Here is a 22,741-nt window from a genome sequence, read left to right as displayed (position 1 = left end):
GAAGGAATTTGTTAAAGCCAAACTAGGTCACTGAAATTAAACTGGAAGGGGCTTGTATCTACATATGTGCACACGTTTGTATGTATGTATTCTGCATGTATGTGTGTATGCATATATGTATATATATATATATATATATATATATATATATATATATATGTATGCACGTTTGTATGTATGTATGTATTCTGCATAGCCATGTACTTGTGTGTTCATGCTTGTGTGTTTGTGTTTATGTTTGTGTGTGTGTGTGTCTGCATGTATGTTTATTTGTGTGTGTGTACCTCTGTCTCCTTGTGTGTGCATGTTTGTGTGTGTCTGTATGGGTTTGTGTGACTATATAAACCGTGGGTATTGGGGTATGATACCTTCTATGTATATTTCCTATTTAGTACTGGGGATGTTTCATTTATGAGGACATACTCTTGTATTTATCTGAGTGTTGGGTCCTTCAGGTGCTTGGATAAAATGCGGATGTGAAGCTGACCCCAGTGTGCCTCCATGTTGGTAGAGTATATATCTGTCCTTGTTCTTTACTTTTTCTAATGTCCAGGTTGTATTTTCAATAAACATTTTCCTAATTTGTTGTAGAAAGCACAAATCTCAGTTTTACTAATTTCGCAATATTCTTTAAATTCATCTTATCATAAAACAACTATTTCATCATCACAACTTTTTCTTTACAGATTTTTCATTCCTGTGCAGGTGGCATGTAAAATACACCATTTTGAGCATGGCCGTTGCCAGTACCACCAGACTGGCCTTCGTGCCGGTGGCACGTAAAAGCACCCACTACACTCTCGGAGTGGTTGGCGTTAGGAAGGGCATCCAGCTGTAGAAACTCTGCCAAATCAGATTGGAGCCTGGTGTAGCCATCTGGTTCACTAGCCCTCAGTCAAATCGTCCAACCCATGCAAGCATGGAAAGCGGACGTTAAACGATGATGATGATGAACAAGATTCTGTTACTCAAAACATTTATATGGATTGTTTGAGTGGCCATTTATAAACTACCTTTGTCGTGAAACAAGATCATTGATATTTATCTTTTTTAAATCTTCACATCTCAACAGTTTCACTTTTTACTGAAACAATTCCAATTTTTACACTTTTGTTTTAGCCTTTTTGCCCATCTACAATAGCTATGAAAGTGTTAGTTGTCTGACTTGCAAGAGATAGCAGCCAAATTGCTCCTCAATCAAGACTAACATGGGGTTAAACAACATTTGAAGAAGTTAGGAAATTTCTTAAAATTATTCCATTTATTTGTTTTGGTCTTTCTCATAATTGCTTAAACAACAACAAAAACAGATGGAGACATAAGTGCCATTGATCTTGAGTATTTGTTACCTTAAAATATTTGAAGAAATGCATCTTGTTTATGTGTTGTTTAGATACAAAGTTAGCTCTTATCAAGCAGACTTATGATCAAAGGCCTTGCAGTCTTGTTTATCCAATCATTTATTCAGACACAGTAAGTCTCTTTTGACGAAAGCAAACAAACAAACAAGACAGGATTTTATTTGAGGAAGGTTTGGCTGCTATTTCTAGTTGATCATACAAATGCATGGAGCTGATTTGGAGAAATCTTTTTAGTCCTAAAAGTGAATTGTAAAAGCATAAGAATCTGTTGTGAGGTGCATCTCTTCTTAGAAAAATAACTTTTTCATTTTACAACTGCAAAAATATAACTAACAAATTTCTGTTTTTTGCCTTGTGCCTTTGTCAGTGACCAGTTTGTCATTTGAATGTGAGGAAAATCTCACATGTGACAAGGGTTTCCCCACCAGTTCTGAAGAGGCTTCTTCATTGGTTGTTTATGTAACTAATGCAGGAGGGCATAAAGTGTAAGTCGTGATGTGAAAACTAAAATATGCCTCATAATTTTTGAGATGCTCATAGAACAACATGGATCGAAACAATAATGTATCTAATTTATTCTCAATATGTTCTGTCAGGTCTGAACATGAATATCCAATTACTTGTTTTCCATTATTGAACACACCCTTTTAGTCAATGTGCGTTCATAATACATGCATCTCACTGACGTAAGGGGATTTACTCTCAGTTTGAAGAGACACACAATAAGGTTGAAAAACTGCAGTGTCTCAAAGTCCATTCACACCAATGAATTACACATGTTATGTACATTGGGAGATGTTTTCTGATGATAAGAAACAACAGTGATCAGACTTTTACATTGGAATCTGACAGAATATATTGAAAATTAATAGATATTGTTTGGATTCTGGCAGTTCTGCATGCACCTCTTGAATGATCTATTTGACAGGCATTAGCATACATCAACAAATAATTTGTTTGCTAATTTATTTAAACCAGAGCCTATATTCTTGTTAGATTCACCAGAGTGAGCTACCTTTGACTGAGGAGGCACAATAAGGCTGAAATGCCACTGTGTTTCAAAGTCCCCTAACACTGATGAATCATGTGTTATAAACCCACATCATCTAAAGAGAGGATATATTGTCTGATGATGAAAAACAACAGTGATCAAATATTCATGTTCAAATTTGCCAGAATGTATTGAGAATGAATAGATACATTAATGAAATATACCTTACTCAGTGCAAATTGGAATGCTTGTGTCAGAATTTGAACTCATGACCTTTGTGTAATTAATTATTGTACCTTTGTGTAATTAATTATTGTACCTTTGTGTAATTAATTATTGTACCTCATATTATATCAACAAATTTCAAAATTACATTCAACAAAATAAAATTGCACAAAAATTATAGTTTTTCATATAAAAAGTTTTATTTGTGTTTGAAAACCACCCAGAACCATGAATGTAGTTTTAGTCAAAGCATTTAAAAACATTTTAGAACAAGTTTTATTGAAAACTTCTTGTGAAAACCCAATAAGAAAAAAATTGATGAAAGCACAACATAAGATGAATATAAATAAGAGGTTGGCAAGAGGATTAATTTTTAATTCAACTAAACAAAACATGATATATAATAAATATTTTTTTCAAATGTTAGAAAGTGAATATGAAGAGAAACCTAGCCAACTTACATTACATGTTCCTCACAACTCTGGACAAATTGAAACCTTAAAACTGTTATGTCTATTGCCATAACGGATTCTTTAAAGATTAAATTTAATATTATAAATTATTCTGATGTAATTTGATATGTCAGGTTTCTATAGTTGGAAGACATTGAAAGACATTTTAAGTGATAGTTTTGTTCATTATGAACTGTCAATATAAAACAAATAAGTTAATGTTAGTGTATAATTAAAGTGGTTATGAGGTGTTTGTAGAGAAGTAAATTTAACAAGCTAGTCAAGACACTGCATCATAGACGTACAGAGATGTAAGAGAGAAATCTAAACTAGATACAAGGTCTTACATTTGGGAGAAGGAAAAGGTTAAGTTAGTTATTTTGACCTCAAAATGTTTCCTGAAGCTTATTTTATCAACCCCAAAATGATGAAAGGCCATCTGAAATCAGAATGTGATAAGGCAGAACTAAATACCACATGATATTTTATCTGTTGTTTTACTGATTCTGCTAAGTCACAGTCTAAACATATTAAAACTTGTCTAACCAGTTATGCTGCTTAGCTTTTCATTTTAATGCATATAGAAAAACAATATATATGCTTTGTTAAAAACAAAAATTATATTGAAGAATGAGTACTGAAGCTCATATATACTTTTTATTTGGATAGCCTTTATATTATAGCACAATATCTTTTTTAAGGTTGAAATTATATATATTTCAAGTGGTTGTTGTCCCTTGTCCTAACAATCCATTTTTGTGTCTCTAATTTGTGTGGGTATTATATTACAGCAGATGTTGGTAGCATGTTTTCGTTTTATATCTTGTTATAGACATTGTGCTGGTATAATATGTTAATTTATCTAATATGCCTCTGTTGATGTAGATTACAGGACTTGTTGATATCAAATTTTTGTAGCACATCAATATTACATTGCTATTACATTTGTTGATGTTACAGTCACTATACATGTTGATATCATGTTATAATGACTGCTATAGCCTTTGTTGACATAAAAATGTCAATATGTATCAATATCAACATTGTTATGTGTTGATATTGCATTGTTGTGCACATACTGATTTCATATTGTTATAAACATGTGTCAATATCATTCTGTTGCTGCTATAGTTCATCTGTATCACATTTTGACAAAACATTAAACAGTAACCTATCAGGTTCTAAAAGTTTCACCATTTCCTAGAATAACAAATTTGAAAAAAAAAACATTGTTTCCTTTTCTGAATATGCTCAAGATTTTTAGCCTATTGTTAGCTGCTGGCTACACCTTTCATTCACATATTAATTCTATTAGATTTTTTTTTCAATGCTACAATTACATTCATTTTTTAATCAGTCATTCTCACTGATTATCACCTGACATACTAGTTCCTAACAACTCCAAATACATTTTGTTATTGTCTTTCCATCAGGTTCCCACACAACTTTTATACTGCATGGTTTTTATGTTGTTTGTTTCAGCTGTTTTTATTTATCTGTATTTCACCATTTTATAGTTTTCATAGAACTCATCCACAGATATGCCTACATATCATAGGAGGTGAATTGGCAGCCATTAAAACCCTTTTGACACCAACCCGGCTGAAACCGCTTCTGGCTTTGTTTTCAAAAGTTCTAAATTAAAATCTCCTAAACATTAGTTACAATTTATGTTCCTAACACTAGCGTAATTTACTAAATTCTTTGTTATATCTAAAATTAACTGAAAGAAACACAGAGCATCTCAATAGAAATATGATGACAAAAGGGTTAAAGCAGTATACTTGTTCTCACTGTGTGCTACAAGTTCAAATTGCATCAGGGTCAGCTTTGTCTTTCATCCTTCTGGTAGTGTATAAAATAATGTTGTGACCCAAGAGGATTAATGGGATTGTTAAAGTGTTGGAAGAGAATGTGTGTTCCAGCTCTTTGCATTCTTGAGAGACAGACTGAATCTGATATTCATTTTAACAACCCCACAAGATCTGCTTTTAACAAAGACAACTCTGTTCAACATTCATGCCAAGTCCCCAGTTTGAGGCTAACTTCCTATCTTTCATCTCCCGAAAAATCAAGGGTCAAGAGAGCAGCTTCTCCTTCTCTGACTAAATAGTATGAAAATATTTTTAAATGAAAAGAATTTACACAAGATGGGCAATTTTTTAATTACTAATTTTTATGCTAACATTTTATATTTAAGTAAAAGATGCTAGATTTTATAACATAATTAAACAGACAAATAAAAAAGAAACCAAATGTGAAATTGAGGGCTAATAAAGAAGTTTCCTTCAAAACAAATTCATAAAAGAACCAACAAAGACAAGACAATTTAAATGCTGCATTTTACTGTTTCTGTTGGTGCTCTGAAAAAGAAAAGAAAAGAACATTAATAGTTTGTCTATGACAGTTTAATATTTGGGTATAACATTTAACATATCAAATCAACTTTCATACAGTTCTATATTTGAGAGATGAAGAATTATTTACATTATTTACATTTGACGGATATTTGTCCTCATCTTGTTTGTTGTTAATACAAAGTTTCGGCTGATATACTCTCCAGCCTTCATCAGGTTTCCTGGGGAAATTTCGAACCTGGGTTCTCACTCCTAAGGTATTTTTCGTTGTTGTTGTTGTTGTTGTTGTTGTTGTTGTTGTTGTTATTGTTATTATTATTATTATTATTATTATTATTATTATTATTATTCAGGTCACTGCCTGGGGCATATGGCATAGTGGTTAAGAGCGCGGGCTACTAACCCCAAGATTTCAAGTTCGATTCCAGGCAGTGACCTGAATAATAATAATAATAATAATAATAAAAATAATAATAATAATCAACTATGGTAATATATTCTTTGTTGTTAATATCTGATCAGCAACAAATATTCAGTCCTACTAGCATCTTTTGCAAAGAAATTAGAAATAGAAATATCTTTTCATAAAAAATGTTTTCTTTCAGAGAAACAGAAAATTCCATCAGTTTACCCTTTTGTATAAAAATCTGCTGAAAATGACCATTGTACAACTTGGTAGTTAAAAGATGGGCTCAAAATTTCATTCCTTCTTGTATTTGTTTGTTTATTGTTTGTTTTTCCATGAACTGGACAGAGATTGAGACTGTTGCCAACCCCTCTTGCTAAACCATACCTGACTGCCAAGTAAGGGTCTTTTTTTTAGATTTCACAAGTTTCCGAAAGCATAGAGTGACTGATCATAATGTAAACAAGGAATAAACACCATATCACTGTTTCATTCAGGTAGAGACAATGAAGCCATGAAATATCAACATTCACACACTTTCATACAAACTCAAAGAAGTTCTCTACGGTTTTTGTCAGGTAAACTCACACGGTAATTGGCTGGCCTGAGGATATAGTAGAATACATATATTGTTATATATTTAAAAACCTATCCACGAAACTCAGTAAACTTAGATTAAATCAGTTTATAGTGTTATTTCATTTTAACAAGCCCCTCTCCAGTCAGTGATATTACAAGGAATATCACATCTCATTGATGATGATGATGATGATGATAATACATGAAATCTTAAACTAATAATTTAGAAGATAATTACTACATTGACCTAGTTCTTTGATAAGATGTTTCAAATTTGAGGATTTATAAGTAATTTATATTATTATGATCAGTTAAAAATCTTGCACATTTCTAGTTTCAAATATTTAAGTTCCATACAAAAGTAAAACAAGTTATTGATTAGTTAAGAAGCTATCCAAGCAAAATCCTTTGTGGTTTTAAATAACAATGATAAAGAGGATTTGAGCATGCCACAGTAATTTTAGAAAATGGATCACCATTTATACTGCTCCGCCATTGATTATAGTAGTGAATGATATCTTTCTACAACTACCAGTACCATGCTATCGAGAATCAGACTTAGTGCATTGTTAGTAGAGGAATGAGTAGTTGAGCCTTCAGCAAGAGGACTTGCTCTTAATTGATGTAGGTACCTGTAATGTTTTTTTTAACTAAATAGATCTCCATGTCAAAATTTGATTTAGCAAAGTGTCAATTAGTGTTCACAAATAATAAACAAAATCTGCAACAAACACTAAATAATCTTACCTGTTATGTTGCATATGACTTTTCACTAAATGTCCAGCAGCTAATGCTGACATTAAGGACAGTTCTCCAGCTAACACAGTACTGCAAACAATTTGTGCAAATGTCTCAGCATTCTTCCCTGGTGTTTTATTGGGTCCCTCTACTCCAAGCATCTGTGGTAATGACAAATAGTAGACATAAGTTAATTTCCACAAAAATTATGAAAGTGATAACCCACAGTACACTAATTGCCCTAACATAAATGTAACACACGCGTGAAATCTGACTGGTGACTGCCGCTGCTGTTGCCATCATCTGTGGTTGTTTGCAGCTTCAAAGGCTGAGAGAAATAGAGTTTGGTAAGAAATTGAAGAGGAGAAACTTCGCTCAAGGGCAGAGAATCACTGAGAGGTGTTTTTTTTTTTTTTTAATAATTATTTTATTATGCGAGTAGATATTTCTATATAATTAATTCTGGTTTTTTTTCTTTTGTTTTTTTCATATTTTGGTTGCCCTAGTAGCTGCAAGTAGATACAGATAAATTTATTCCGCCTTAAATTTTGGGGCTTGTCAAAGTACTGCAACTTGGGATAAAACTAAATCATCATTTAAAATTTTTTATAAACTATATAAACGATCAACTTTTTTTTATTTTTTAATAATTTTATGTGTTGCATTGTTGTGCACATACTGATTTCATATTGTTATAAACATGTGTCAATATCATTCTGCTGCTGCTATAGTACATCTGTATCACATTTTGACAAAACATTAAACAGTAACCTATCAGGTTCTAAAAGTTTCACCATTTCCTAGAATAACAAATTTGAAAGAAAAACATATTTTCCTTTTCTGAATATGTTCAAGATTTTCAGCCTATTGTTGGCTGCTGAGAATGAGATTCCGGACAATTTATTATATGGTCACACCACATGTTTTTATTCACTAGCTGAATTATGTCAACACAGATCACCACTAGTTGACCAAGTCTTGGGATTATCCTAGTTTGCATAACTGTTACGTTCAGTTTACCTGAATAACAAACGAGTTCTTTTAATTTATGGCACGAAAAAACTAAAAAACCCTCCTAAACTCATACTGGATGTATAGGAAATAATAGTAAAAAAACAAAAAAAAATTTTCCAGCCAGCAAATATCTGGTATTAAATGATAAAGGTAAACAAAACAATGTTTTGTCTAAATATACAGTGTTAATAAAAAAAAAAAAGTAGGGTATGTGGGTATTTTGAAAATACCTCACCAAGTGATGCTTGTGCCCTGCATAGTTATCAGTTGCCTTTTGGCAAGGCATAGCACCCGTTCAGCCACCCTGCCAGGGATATGGTGAAGTCATGGGGCTGCAGCATGGTGGATTGTGAAGAGGTAGTAGAAGAGCTCAAGTGAGCCAATAGTGCTTCTTACATTGATGCAGAGTGGAAGAATCCTAGAAGACGAATGGTTAAGGGCATCAAGCGCTATCAAGAGAGTAACTGCAATGAATCCATAGGGGGTGGTGCCCATGGTTGTTTAATACACTATTGAAAGTTTCATCATGAGTCAAGCTTCCAATTCAAATTCATAATAAGGGAATTGGATGATAACTGAGCGTCATGAGAATCCGCAAAAGCAGCAAATACAAAAGAACTTGAAATGTATTTAAGTAACAGGATCATAAACAGAGAGAAGCACTTTTACGTTTGAAATTTTAAAGATCTGTCTGTGGCAAGAGAGATTGAGACCTGATATGATGATCTATTATAATATACATGATAAAGTATAACTACAGACATTACTGTAAAATAGGTTTATTTTAATATTTAATTTTTAATATTTATTATTGCTACAGTTTACTTATTATTATTGGGATCTGACAGGATCGTTTGTGCACCAGACAAAATGCTTAGCAACATTTTGTTCATTTTTACACTGTGAGTTCAAATTCTGCCAAGGCCAGATTGAATAGCTCCCTCCTTCAAAGTTACAAGCCTTGTGCCTATTGTAGAAAGGATTATTGGGAGTTCATGTGAAGTTAATTGTATTGAGCTCATATTGTCAAGATATTTCTGACGTCACACAATTTGTGTGTGTGTGTCTGTGTATTAATATACTTCTACTGTTGGTAATGATAAGCTATCAGGCCAGTCTTAATCAAGCAGTCATACAATCAATTGTTTTCCAGCCATGATCCCCTTTGATACAGTATATGTAACACCATGTTATCTAATATTTCTTATTTTATTTTATGATAGTCAGGTGAAATACGGAGGACATTTAGCTGCTTTTCTAGCAGGTCAGGCCACCACATAGAGACTCTTTTATTAGTTTGTATTTTGGCTGTGCTTGGTGGAATGTGGTGATAGTACAATGGACTAAATTTACTGTTATCTTCATGTGCTATTTTTGTGTGTTGCTATTTAGCATCAGCATTATTTAACATCCATTTTCCCTGCCATGTCAGGAGATGTTAGCATCAACTCCAAGATTAGGTATTACTTTCTACCAAGATGCTGCATGCCAAATATACTGACAAAGGATCATATCAGATACAATGATAGAGGATTATATTAATTATAGCAATTTTGTGGGTGGCAGTAAGTCGATTACATCAACCCCAGTGATCAACTGATACTTATTTTATCAACCGCGAAAGGATGTAGGTCAAAGTCGACCTCAGTGGAATTTGAACTCAGATCATTTTGCCTGATGTGCTAAAGGTTCTGCCAGTTCACCTTAATCATAACAAATATATTGACAAAGTGAATCATGTCAGATATACTGAGACAGTGACACAGAAGTCAGATATATTGACAGAGAATATCAGATCAGATATCCTCACTGAGAGACTTGAGTCAGACATACAGAGACTTGAGTCCGGCATACAGACAGAGAGGATTGCGTTAGATATACTTGTTACTTTTAAAATCATAAATTTATTAAATAGGAAGGTTGCTACTTACTTTCAAGCACGCAGCTTGCGGTTGTAGTCTTGTTCCCCCACCAACTGTCCCAAGTTCTAGTGAAGGCATTGTACAACTGATATAAAGATCAGAATTATTGTCCCCTGTTGTTTCCATTAAAGTTATACAATTAGAACTGGACACATTTTCTGCTGGATCCTGAGGATAAAATAATAGCAGAATTGTTTTAAATTCCTGTTGGTAGACTAATAATAAATATACATATATATAGCTGTTTATGCAATTTTAGAATTGCATCACAGAGAAACGAAGGAAGGATTGATAGATAGATATGCTAACCCTGAAATTATATTTGTGACTGAGTTGACTTCTGTTATTTTACTTTAAAAAAAATCTTAATCACCAATATTTATATGTCAAAAATAAAATAATCTTCTCACTCAACTTGGTAACTGAATGTGATTTCAAGAATTATTAAATCCATGTCATCTCTATTTTGTCAACATTGTAGTGTAAATTGAGATATTTTTATCATGTAACTGTATATCATAAATTCCATGGATAGCTGAAATATCTTTAACCCTTTAGCATTCAGATTAATCTAACAAATGTAATGCTTATTGATTTACATTATTTTGAATTCATCATGCACTATCACATAATTTCAAGATTTCGATGATGTGACTGTTTATTTTTAACATGACATTGTAGGGTAGGTGTGAGAGGCCAGATCTGGCTGATTTGAAGATAAAACAGGTAGAATATTTTGGCCGGATATGGCCGGTTTGAATGCTAAAGGGTTAATAAGATAAATCATATTTACTTGTTTAAAACATTAACAAAGCTTAAGTAACCATTTGCATTCACACTTGAAATGAATGTCAACATCATGAAATTATAAAACTATTTAAAATCTGTTTTTAATGGATAGACTTGCTTTGAAAATATGGACATCTGCAAGAATGCTTGGAACAAACTTTTCAATCAAGATGGGTTTCCTACTGACAGATTTTCTATTCAATTATCAGTTCCTATCTTTCCACACTGACATTCTTTGAAATTGCTCCTAACTAAAGTAAAAAAAAATATTGATAACAATTGAAATGTTAAAAACAAAACAAAAAAAAAATGAATTTTTATCTTTTATTTGTTTGTCATTAGACTGCAGCCATGCTGGAGCACCACCTTGAGGTATTCTTAGTTGAATGGATCAACCCCAGTACTTATATTTTTTTAAGCCTAGTACTTATTCCATCGGTTTCATTTTGCTGAACCGCTGGTTTACGGGAGGCAAATACAGACACAATGTCTCGCACACATGCATAAGGACAAAAGTAAAGCTACTAAGTTGGTTAGCCACGCATGGAGTTTGAAATCCAATGTAACGCCACATACGATTAAGTATTGTAACATGTGTAACATCTCTGCACAATCATCAGGCACAAACCACATGACGAAATAAAAATTGAATAAGAGAAGAAACGCGAAAAGTCAAGTAGGAAGTATATAGAAAAAGTGGAAGGCTGGAAAACGAAAAATTAGAAATAAATGGAAAGGTAAGAGTTGTCTCCCTTAGATTTTAAAACACACATACACACACACACTCTCTCTCTCTCTCTCTCATATACATCGTGGCACTCTGTTGGTTACGACGACGAGGGTTCCAATTGATCCAATCAACGGAACAGCCTGCTCGTGAAATTAACGTGCAAGTAGCTGAGCACTCCACAGACACGTGTACCCTTAATGTAGTTCTCGGGGAGATTCAGCATGACACAAAGTGTAACAAGGCTGGCCCTTTCAAATACAGGTACAACAGAAAGAAAGAGTGAGAGAAAGTTGTGGTGAAAGAATACAGCAGGGTTCGCCACCATCCCCTGCCGGAGCTTCGTGGAGCTTTAAGTGTTTTCATTCAATAAACACTCACAACGCCCGGTCTGGGAATCGAAACCGCGATCCTATGAACATGAGTCCGTTGCCCTAACCACTGGACCATTGTGCCTCCACCATCATCATCATCATCGTTTAACGTCCGCTTTCCATGCTAGCATGGGTTGGACGATTTGACTGAGGACTGGTGAAACCGGATGGCAACACCAGGCTCCAGTCTGATTTGGCAGAGTTTCTACAGCTGGATGCCCTTCCTAACGCCAACCACTCAGAGAGTGTAGTGGGTGCTTTTACGTGTCACCCGCACGAAAACGGCCACGCTCGAAATGGTGTCTTTTATGTGCCACCCGCACAAGCCAGTCCAGGGGCACTGGCAACGATCTCGCTCGAAAATCCTACAGGAGCCAGTCAGGCGGTACTGGCAACGGCCACGCTCAAAATGGTGCATCTCATGTGCCACCCGCACAAGAACCAGTCCAGGGGCACTGGCAACGATCTTACTTGGCTTGCCGGGTCTTCTCACGCACAGCCCATATACATACATACATACACACACACACACACACACATATATATATATATATATATATATATATATATATATATATATAAACGCACACATACACAATGGGCTTCTTTCAGTTTTCATCTACCAAATCCACTTGCAAGGCTTTGGTCTGCCTGAATTTATAGTAGAAGACTTTTGCCCAAGTTGGCATGCAGTGGGACTGAACCCAGAACCATGTGGCTGGGAAGCAAGCTTCTTACCACACAGTCACACCTGTACCTAAAATATTTTTGAAAAGACACCACATTTTTGAGAATATTGTTGAGAAAGATGACAAATTGGTTCAAATTTATGGTATTTCATTTGGTTTGATTGCCTGCATGTAAACTGTCAGTGAAGATGTTACTGTAAATGTCTACGATTAAAGCACAGGTTTAACATGAAGACCAGTTAGGACATTAATAACTATAAGACTTACTTGGCCAGTAGCAATATATACAGCAGTAACAATGTTAGCAGAATGAGCATTGAAGCCTCCCTGTGCACCTGCCATAGCTGAACCAACAAGATTTTTAGCAATATTTAGGTCAACTAATGCAGACACATTAATTTTAAGAACTTCTCGTACAACCTTGTCAGGAATTACTGCTTCAGCCACCACACTTTTGCCTCGACCATTAACCCTGTATAAATAGAGAAAAAAAGGTTAAACTGAATGTTAATGGTTTTGTGTACTGGTTTTTTAAAATAATAAATGATTTCTTACAGAAGTAATTACAGAAATAGCAAATAATTGGAACCATATAATATTGGTTTCAAATTTTGGCACAAGGCCAGTAATTTCGGGATGGGTGAGGTATAAGTCAATTACTTCAACCTCAGTGCTCAACTGGTACTTATTTTATCAGCCCCGAAAGGATGAAAGGCGAAGTTGACCTCAGCGAGGACCATATAAAATTGGCACTTGTGCCAGAGGCACGTGAAAAGACATTCGAGCGAGTTTGTTGCCAGTCCCGCTGGACTGGTTCCTGTGCAGGTGGCACGTAAAATACACCATTTCGAGTGTTGGCCGTTGCCAGTATTGCCTGACTGGCCTTCGTGCCGGTGGCATGTAAAAGCACCCACTACACTCTCGGAGTGGTTGGCGTTAGGAAGGGCATCCAGCTGTAGAAACTCTGCCAAATCAGATTGGAGCCTGGTGTAGCCATCTGGTTCACCAGTCCTCAGTCAAATCGTCCAACCCATGCTAGCATGGAAAGTGGACGTTAAATGATGATGATGATGATGAAGATTTGGTTTCAAAACTATAAAGCATTAAACCATTTCTTAGTTTCCAGTTTTCTTGAAACAATGAAACTAAGATTTCATGATTATGCAATCAGTATATTTTAATACTATAAAGCTCCAGATAATAAAACCAACAGAATTAAAAGTAGTCATTATAAAATTCTAAATCTTCTTTTCAGTAATTGCATTAACTCACATGCCCACCACCACATACTACACTCTTCACAGTCAGTGGGATAAATATTGGAAACTCAAAAAAATTCAGACAATTCTGAAAGATAATAAATAATTCCTGCTATCCACATTATAAATCTCTCTACTTTAATAACATTCAAGAACAAGCCAAGATATGTTTAATTCCCTGGGAGGATCAATCAAGCCAATAAATAAATAAAAAAAAAAGGGGGGGGGCTTGACATGTTATCCTAATAAATGATTGGTCAAGACACACCTGTTCAGAACAGCTAGCATCCACTATATGGAACCCACATCTGTTAAAAACTCTTTTCTCAAAACAGAACCTTCAGACAAGCTACACAATTATTGCGAGCACTATAATTTTAATATTGCAAAATAAGAAAGTATTTGTCAATGAGGATTGAAGGTTTTTGAGAGATATTTATTCAGGCAACATGGAAACTAATTTTTTAGTGAAGGACCAACAACAAAAAGAAAGGAATAATAGAAATATTGACTTACCAATTAATGGCAGCACATTTTTTATCTGTACAATAATTACCGCTAACACTCATAATTTCCATGTTAGGAAATTTTTCTTTCAATACTCTAAGAGCATTTTCCACTCCCTGAAAAATAAGCAAAACATCTTATGAAGAACTAAGAAAAAGTTATTAAAATCTGATGAAATATTCATGCTTATGTTTGATATCCATTCAAATGTGATGTTTTAAAAAATATCACCTTAGAAAGCATATTCATTCCCATGGCGTCACCAGTTGTAGCTACAAATCGAATAAATAAGTATCTTCCAGCTAGATTTGCTTGCAAGCTAGTTAATTTAGCAAAACTGAAATAAGAAAGAAAATCTGTTAATCTATATATATAAAAATGAGAATGTGTGTCTGTCTGTCTGAATCCCTAAAACTCGAGAACTACGCAACCAATTTCATTCAAATTTTACACATGCCTTACTTAGGGTTCCAGTTGTGTTTTAGTCAAAAAAAATTATTAACTTCTTGCAGAGTTCGAGCACACGGCAACATAATATCTCCTCCACTATTTAAGTATTACGTGTCAAAAGTGAAACAAAAACACTCATGTCAAATACTTTCACTTTAAAAATGAAACTATTCCACTAACTGAAACAATCACATTTCGATACTGTAGTGACAGATACTTTCACAGAGAGAGAAAGAGAGAAAGAGAGAGAGAAAGAGAGAAAGAGAGAGACAGAAAGAGAGAGAGAGAGAGATGTATATGTATACATATACATGTATATGTACACCATTTCGATACTGTAATGGCAGATACTTTCAGAGAGAAAGAGAGAGAGAAAGAGAGAGAGAGAGAAAGAGAGAGAAAGAAAGAGAGAAAGAGAGAGAGAGAAAGAGAGAGAGAGAAAGAGAGAAAGAGAGAGAGATGTATATGTTTACATATAGATGTACACGTATATGTATATATATATATATATATAGATCTATACATACATGTATATGTATACATGTGTAGATGTATATATATATATATATATAGAGATGTACATGTAATATGTACACATATATACATGCATACAGATATCTATACATATATACACCCATCACACACACATACACATGCACACAAACACACACATTAGTCATTTGTTTTCTTATCCAAAACTACGTCAAAAGTACTGAATGGATCTTTATGAAATTTGGAAATTATATTCTTTGCGTAACGGCCATAACTTCCATGAAAATTCATATATTTTTGATGTTGATGAAATTTTTACCCGAACATAACAGATGAGCATTATTTAGAAAATGATGTCACACGTTATCGAGGCTACCATTCTTTCTGGATGTGCAAAAGGGGATGACGTCTTTATTCCAAGAATTCCTCTTACTCCATCAGGAGCAGACATTCCTTTTACATTCAGAAGACTACAATTCCCCCTTCGTGTGACTTTTGCCATGTCCATAAACAAATCTCAGGGTCAAACACTGTCTGTAGCTGGTCTTCTCTTGGAAGAGCCCTGCTTCTCACATGGACAACTGTATGTTGGCTGCTCAAGAGTGGGCAGCAAAAAAAAACCTATTTGTATATGCTCCACAAGGGAAAACAAGGAACATAGTTTACAATGAGGTGTTATAATCACAACAGCAAGAAAGTATGTACATGATCACCTTCTTTTACGAAACTTCATTGACTTTCATATATTTATATTGATATACATATATATACGTGTGTTTGGGTGCGTGTGTGTATATACATCTCTATATATAAAGATGATGCGTAGTCTAGACGGCGTTTTTAGATATCATTATTCTCTTTAACCCGGGCAACGCCGGGTATTTCTGCTAGTAGTCTATATAATGATATAGGAATCATCATCATCATCACCACCATCACCATCATTATCATCATTTAATGTCCGCTTTCCATGCTGGACGATTTGACTGAAGACTGGTGAACCAGATGGCTGCAGCAAGCTCCAATGTTATCTGGCAGTATTTCTACAGCTGGATGCCCTTCCTAATGCCAACCACTCCGAGAGTGTAGTGGGTGCTTTTACGTGCCACCAGCACGAGGGCCAGTCAGGTGGTACTGGCAACAACCACGCTCAAATGATGTTTTTTACGTGCCACCTGCACAGGAGCCAGTCCAGTGGCACTGGCAACGACCTCACTCAAATATTTTTTTCACGTGCCAGTAAGGTGACGCTGAGGTGTTCATTAAATGTTAAACAACAAATGTGACTTTTAGCTGTTCCATTAGATGTGAAACATAGCTGTGACTCTTAGCTGTTCACTAAATGTTAAACAAATTATCAACAAGACTCAGCTGTTAATTTAATGTGACATGAATTATAGGAATTTTTCAGCTGTTAATTAAATGCGATACAAATTATTGTAACTGCTCAACTTTTCAGTAAATGTGACAGTAATGACTCAGCTTTCATTAATTGTGACACATAAATTAAAATCCTCACCGACTAGTTTCATTAAATTTCTTTTGAACAAAGTGGAATGCTTCTTTTTCATTGAGCCAATGTTTTAATTTCCTGCAGTAACAAAAAAAAAAAAAAAAAAAATCATTTCCATAAAAAATCACAATAAACAATAACCTAAGTCAATGAGTTTTAAAATAAAAAAATGTATTTTTATAAGAGGGAAAGGAAGTAACTACTTAGTCTCCTTGGTTGTACCTCACTCAGTTATAGAATTAAATGAAGTACAGTAGATACGGGTGCAAGACCATTGACTATAAAGATCATCATCAGCCTTTAATGTTCATTTTCCATGCTGGCATGGGTTTGATGGTTTGACCAGAGCTGACAAGCTGGAGAGATGCACCAGGTTCCAGTTTCATTTGACTCGGTTTCTACAGCTGATGTCCTTCCTCATGCCAACCACTTTACAGTGTGTATTGAGTGCTTCTTACATGGTGCTTCTGGTACAGGACTCTTGCAGGCCAATCCTCTTTACCAGGGGATATGACCTTAATACTTCAGCTGACAAGGATGGGTCTTCTTGAATACAGCAAGATACCAGGTATCTTGAGATATCACTGAAAACTCTGCTAAGCTATTGAGATGTACCTCAGTGTAAAACTGTGCCAATCGCACTTTTGATGTGTTAACAATGTGAAAGGTACACAGCTATGAAACTACATGCTCCAATAATTTATGTATTTACAACATTTCTAAAACAAAATAGTGATGTTAACTTGAAAGAAAAATGAACAAATAATTGACATACCAGAACTGGTTTGGTTTTTGTTTATAGCAAACACTCATGAGTGATTCTTTTATTTCAAATCAGAAGAGAAACCAACCATGTTAGTTTGTATCAAGATATGTGGGACAATGGTGTGGTGTAGATTTGTCTAGACTATGCCAATGTAAAAAAGTGAATGTAACACTATTAACAATGATGACAGTAGAAATGATAGTGATGACGCCAATGTAGAGTATTATATTAGTGCAAATAATCTAATACTACATCTGGTATTAGATCTGTATGTAAGAGTTTCAAAAATGAAGTTATGCTTCATTTTTGAATCTGACAAAGCTATTAGGTGATACACAAGCATTCAACTATGAGTGCATTGCACATCTTATAGCAGAAATAGCTGTAAGCTAATGAAGTTCATCACTTAATTTCTTGTTTCCCTGTCATTTATATAATATATTACACTCTTTACTTGACTAACATTTTTTTCTGAAGCATATGTATATCGAGTTCTAATATCAGGTTATTAGTATTGCTTTGTCTAAGCACAATATTAAGATATATATATATATATATATATATATATATATAATAAAGTAAAGTTGTGGAATACCGTACGAGTGGAAATATATATGAAAGAAAGTTTGAAAATGCACTTATTTTTTTAAAATATTTATTTACTTAACCGGTTTCGCTTTTTTAGAAAAAGATTATCAAAAGTCTTTGAGAATAATAAAAAATGTTAAAAAACAGTTCGAGAATTAAAATGCATATATACATTCTTTGATGATAAAATATATTTAAAGTACAAAGCTTTGTATGAACTTTGTATTGTTACATACTGATTATCACACATTCTCTGATATTAAAATGAAAATGTTAAAAACAGTGTATGAAAATACACATATGGAAAAATACATATACATATTCTTATACATATTCTTTGACAATCGAATAAAGTTGAAGAGGAACTGACCTGGCTTTTTCCTCTTGTGTATATTGAGGGAATGTTTTACTGTCTTAAGAGACAATATGACTGGCTAGCTGGGGTGGGAGGGAAGAAGAGTTAAAAAGGAGTTTTTAATTTTATTTTTGGTTGGTCTGTGACAGTCTGTCATGGTTCACTGTTTTTTGGGACAACCATGACAGACTGTCACAGACCAACCAAAAATAAAATTAAAAACTCCTTTTTAACTCTTCTTCCCTCCCACCCCAGCTAGCCAGTCATACTGTCTCTTAAGACAGTAAAACATTCCCTCAATATACACAAGAGGAAAAAGCCAGGTCAGTTCCTCTTCAACTTTATTCGATTGTCAAAGAATATGTATAAGAATATGTATATGTATTTTTCCATATGTGTATTTTCATACACTGTTTTTAACATTTTCATTTTAATATCAGAGAATGTGTGATAATCAGTATGTAACAATACAAAGTTCATACAAAGCTTTGTACTTTAAATATATTTTATCATCAAAGAATGTATATATGCATTTTAATACTCAAACTGTTTTTTAACATTTTTTATTATTCTCAAAGACTTTTGATAATCTTTTTCTAAAAAAGTGAAACCGGTTAAGTAAATAAATATTTTTAAAAAATAAGTGCATTTTCAAACCTTCTTTCATATATATATATATATATATATATATATATATATATATATATATATATATATATATATAAGAATTGGGATTTCAAATTAGCTAACTAATGTTTGTAACTCTATGCAGTGGGATTGAACCTAGAACCAAGAACTTGGGAATCAAGCTTTCTTAACTACATAGCCACTCATACACCTATATATATATACAGCAGCGTACGTACACTTTGTCTCTTATATATGTAAGTATACATTTTTCTAAATCTTGTATGACTCTATTTCTGTCTATCAGCCCTTTCACCCTTATTCATTCATTCCACTCTTCGTTCTTTCGTTCCCCGTCGCTCACATTTCCTTGCCTTCTCTTCTTGCTCACTTTCCCTCCACTTTTCACTTCACTGTGTTCCTGTCATTTTTTCTCGCCCCTCCTTAATTCTTTTGTTCCTCTGCTTCCACCTCTCTCTCTTCTCTTCCCACATGACTGGCGTTCGGCCAAGCCTGATCTTTCTTTCTTGGCCAGCCGTTGTGCATGCAACATCGATATTCCTCCCTGAGCATGTGAAATCTTGTATCCCTGCCGCAAGGCTTTATTTCCACACACGCCAGCTTAATTCAAATTCGTCCTTAGTGGAAAGACACCTGTTGTTATGTCCTGTTATTATTTTTATTTTATTTGTGTAACATTGTTCGTGTTTTCCCGTCCTTGTTTTTGTATACGTTCGCTGCTTTCTTCCAAGGAATCTAATGCTCTTAGCTTAGTTTTTCTTTGGGGCTGGCCAGATTGGAGCAATATCAAGTATAACCAGCCAAAATTGCGAAGATAATCTGGATCTCGACTGATGAAAGAAAACTCCGAATGACTTGTCCTTGTTTTCTTTGTATCGTCTATCTGGATGTTCTGTTGTCCCTTTCTTGTATCACCTAACTGTCTGTTTTGCGTTCTTGTCCCATTTTGTATTATATATATATATATATATATATATATATATATATATATATATAATTATTACAATTAAAAGGGTAAAGGATTATCAAGTTATTAATTTATTAATAAATTAATAATTAATAATTTTTACCAAGCCCTTCGGTATGTAAGCACCATTATCGGTGAGGAACTTATTTAAAAGTTCTTATACATTTATAAACAAAATTCAGGGATGAGCAACAGTTGCTTCACCACATACCGAAGTTCAGAAATAGCAGCTAAAATGCTGAAACTCCAATAGATAGCATTACCTGCAACTCACATAGGCAAAACAAGAAGAAAAATAACGAACTAAACTAGCCATAGTTAATCATATACATGTTTCTGGCTTAGAAGGAAAAACTCTTCATTACCTCATCGGTATGATATTCCAGTTGCAAATTCGACGATACTAGCAAACGTGCATGTATGACCGAGTGCCATCATAACAATCGACACAGTTTGAAAGTATCTCCAAACCTACATAGGCCAGCCAGCTCATCAGTGGAGTTTCAGCATTTTAGCTGCTATTTCTGAACTTCGGTATGTGGTGAAGCAACTGTTGCTGATCCCTGAATTTTGTTTATATATATATATATATATATATATATATATAATACGAAATGGGACAAGAACGCAAAACATCCAGGACAGTTAGGTGATACAAGAAAGATGTGTGTATAATACATACACACACAAGGTGGTGCTGAAAAGTTCCTGGCTTTGGGTAGAAGAAAAATACAGGATGATCAGTAAATTATGATTTTATTCAACATATTCCCCTCTCAGATTCACACACTTATTGCAGTGGTTCTTCAGTTTTTCTAAGCCCTGTAAAAGAACTTGAATGGTTGGGCCTCTAACCAGGTCTTTTACAAAACTCTTAAAGCTAGGAACTTTTCAGCATCCACTAATATATATATCATTATCATCATTTACTGTCCACTTTTCTAAGCTTGCATGGGTCAGATGGAATCTGTCAAGGCATATTTTCTATGGTTGGGTGCCTTTCCTGTTGGCAAACTTCACTTGGTTCCAAGCAAGGTATTATTGACCAAACATGTTTTCCGTGGAAGACTAGAAATGAACAACATCACTTGTATGATAGTGATGTTTATCTATGACTATCACATGACATCAAGACAAGGATACGCACAGTCACCTACAAACACATATTTTCTTCCTGGCCATATGGTCCAGGGTTCAGTCCCACTACATGGCATCTTGTGTCTTCTACTGTAGCCCAGACTGACCAAAGCTTTGAGTGGATTTGGTAGATGGAAACAACCAATATCAGAAAATATGATACATATTCAAAATATTTTAACTGGGGATTTAGGTCCCCTAGGTAGCAGAAATTATCCACTCCCTCGAAAAAGCTTCTGGGGAATTTGAAAAAAATCGATTTCCCGAGTACCTGTAGTTTTCATCCTCCTGTGCATCTTCCATATACAAATACTATCTTCTATAATAACCTTCCTTTTTATTCCACGGTACCTCATGTGTCCATAGCTTGCACTGGGTACACCATATGGAATTCTGGCCTACACCTTTTTAACATGTAGAGGAGAGCCATTTACCTGATGGGAGAAGGGTCTTGTCCGTTTCCTTGCTTACTAGAACCTCAGTCTTTGGTAAGTTAACCTTTGATACCAGGTTTTGCTTCTACACTTGGAATTTTTTCTAGTTCTGTTACAGAATCTGCTATAAGAGCAAGATTATCAGCATACAGCAGTTTCCAGCTGGTCTTGAATTCCTCTGTTATGGCCTGGAGGATGATGATGAATAGGAGGAGACTGAAAACAACTCTGATTAATGCCTACCTGTACACTAAATTCATCGCTATACTCATGTTTAACTCTCACCTTGCTGACAGAACCTCTGTACATGGTTTGTATGGCTTTTACAAGCTACTTGTCTACCCCTAGCTTCCTCAGAGTCCACCATACCACACAGCAGGGTGATAATACATACACACACATATGCCATATACCAGTAAATTACAGTTCTCTATTTTATCAACTGAGCATATATGAAAGGGAAAGTTGAATGTAGCAAGACAAGAAAAGCAAAAGTAAATAGTGTAGTTTGATGCTTTGTTTAAGTTACTTCCACACCTATCACTTATTATCTCTGCCTTTCACAGGTAAAACATCTATTTTTGTATGGAAAGGAGAATATATATGACTGATACTTATTTTGTCAACTTAGAGGAAAGACATTTTGACTGAATTCTAAACAGTAAGACACCAATAAAAGTTTTAATCTGATTCTCTACCATTCTTCTCATTTAATTAATACTGAATTACTTACATGCATTCTTCCGCTGTTGGGAACCGTACAACCGGACCCCTCGTCATACCATCACTTAAGAGGAAGCTGCGTACACCACCGCTTTTCTGATTTTACAGAATGGAAACATTACTCATTATGTTATAGGTGACAGCAATTAAATGTAGAAGAAGAGTTAACCCTTTAGTATTCAGATTACTCTGTCAAATATAATATTTTTTTATTTATATTATCTTGTAGTTTAGAGATTTTGCTGATGTGATTGTTTAGCTTTAGAATGACATTGTAG

The 22,741-nt window shown here is 34.4% G+C and overlaps 1 protein-coding gene across 5 annotated transcripts in view; it reads right to left on the bottom strand.

Annotated features, from left to right (window-relative positions):
* Positions 1–2,758: 2,758 nt before the first annotated feature.
* Positions 2,759–22,741, bottom strand: part of LOC106880618 (3-hydroxy-3-methylglutaryl-coenzyme A reductase) — a 103,508-nt gene continuing 83,525 nt past the window's right edge. For 3 of the 5 annotated variants that reach the window (XM_014930640.3, XM_052973242.2, XM_089363686.1), the window contains 8 exons: positions 22,474–22,559; positions 16,852–16,923; positions 14,622–14,727; positions 14,400–14,506; positions 12,892–13,096; positions 10,055–10,213; positions 7,119–7,270; positions 2,759–5,392 (listed from right to left, as the gene is read on the bottom strand). In XM_014930640.3, the coding sequence (XP_014786126.2) occupies positions 5,359–5,392; positions 7,119–7,270; positions 10,055–10,213; positions 12,892–13,096; positions 14,400–14,506; positions 14,622–14,727; positions 16,852–16,923; positions 22,474–22,559 (921 nt within the window). In that variant the 3' untranslated portion in view covers positions 2,759–5,358. The remainder of the gene's footprint in view (positions 5,393–7,118; positions 7,271–10,054; positions 10,214–12,891; positions 13,097–14,399; positions 14,507–14,621; positions 14,728–16,851; positions 16,924–22,473; positions 22,560–22,741) is intronic. The other 2 variants (XM_089363684.1, XM_089363685.1) reach the window with 1 other exon arrangement.

Source organism: Octopus bimaculoides, chromosome 15 (genome assembly GCF_046866305.1).
Source record: "Octopus bimaculoides isolate indiv1 chromosome 15, ASM4686630v1, whole genome shotgun sequence".
Lineage (NCBI taxonomy): Eukaryota > Metazoa > Mollusca > Cephalopoda > Octopoda > Octopodidae > Octopus > Octopus bimaculoides.
This window is presented reverse-complemented; position numbering and strand designations above follow the sequence as displayed.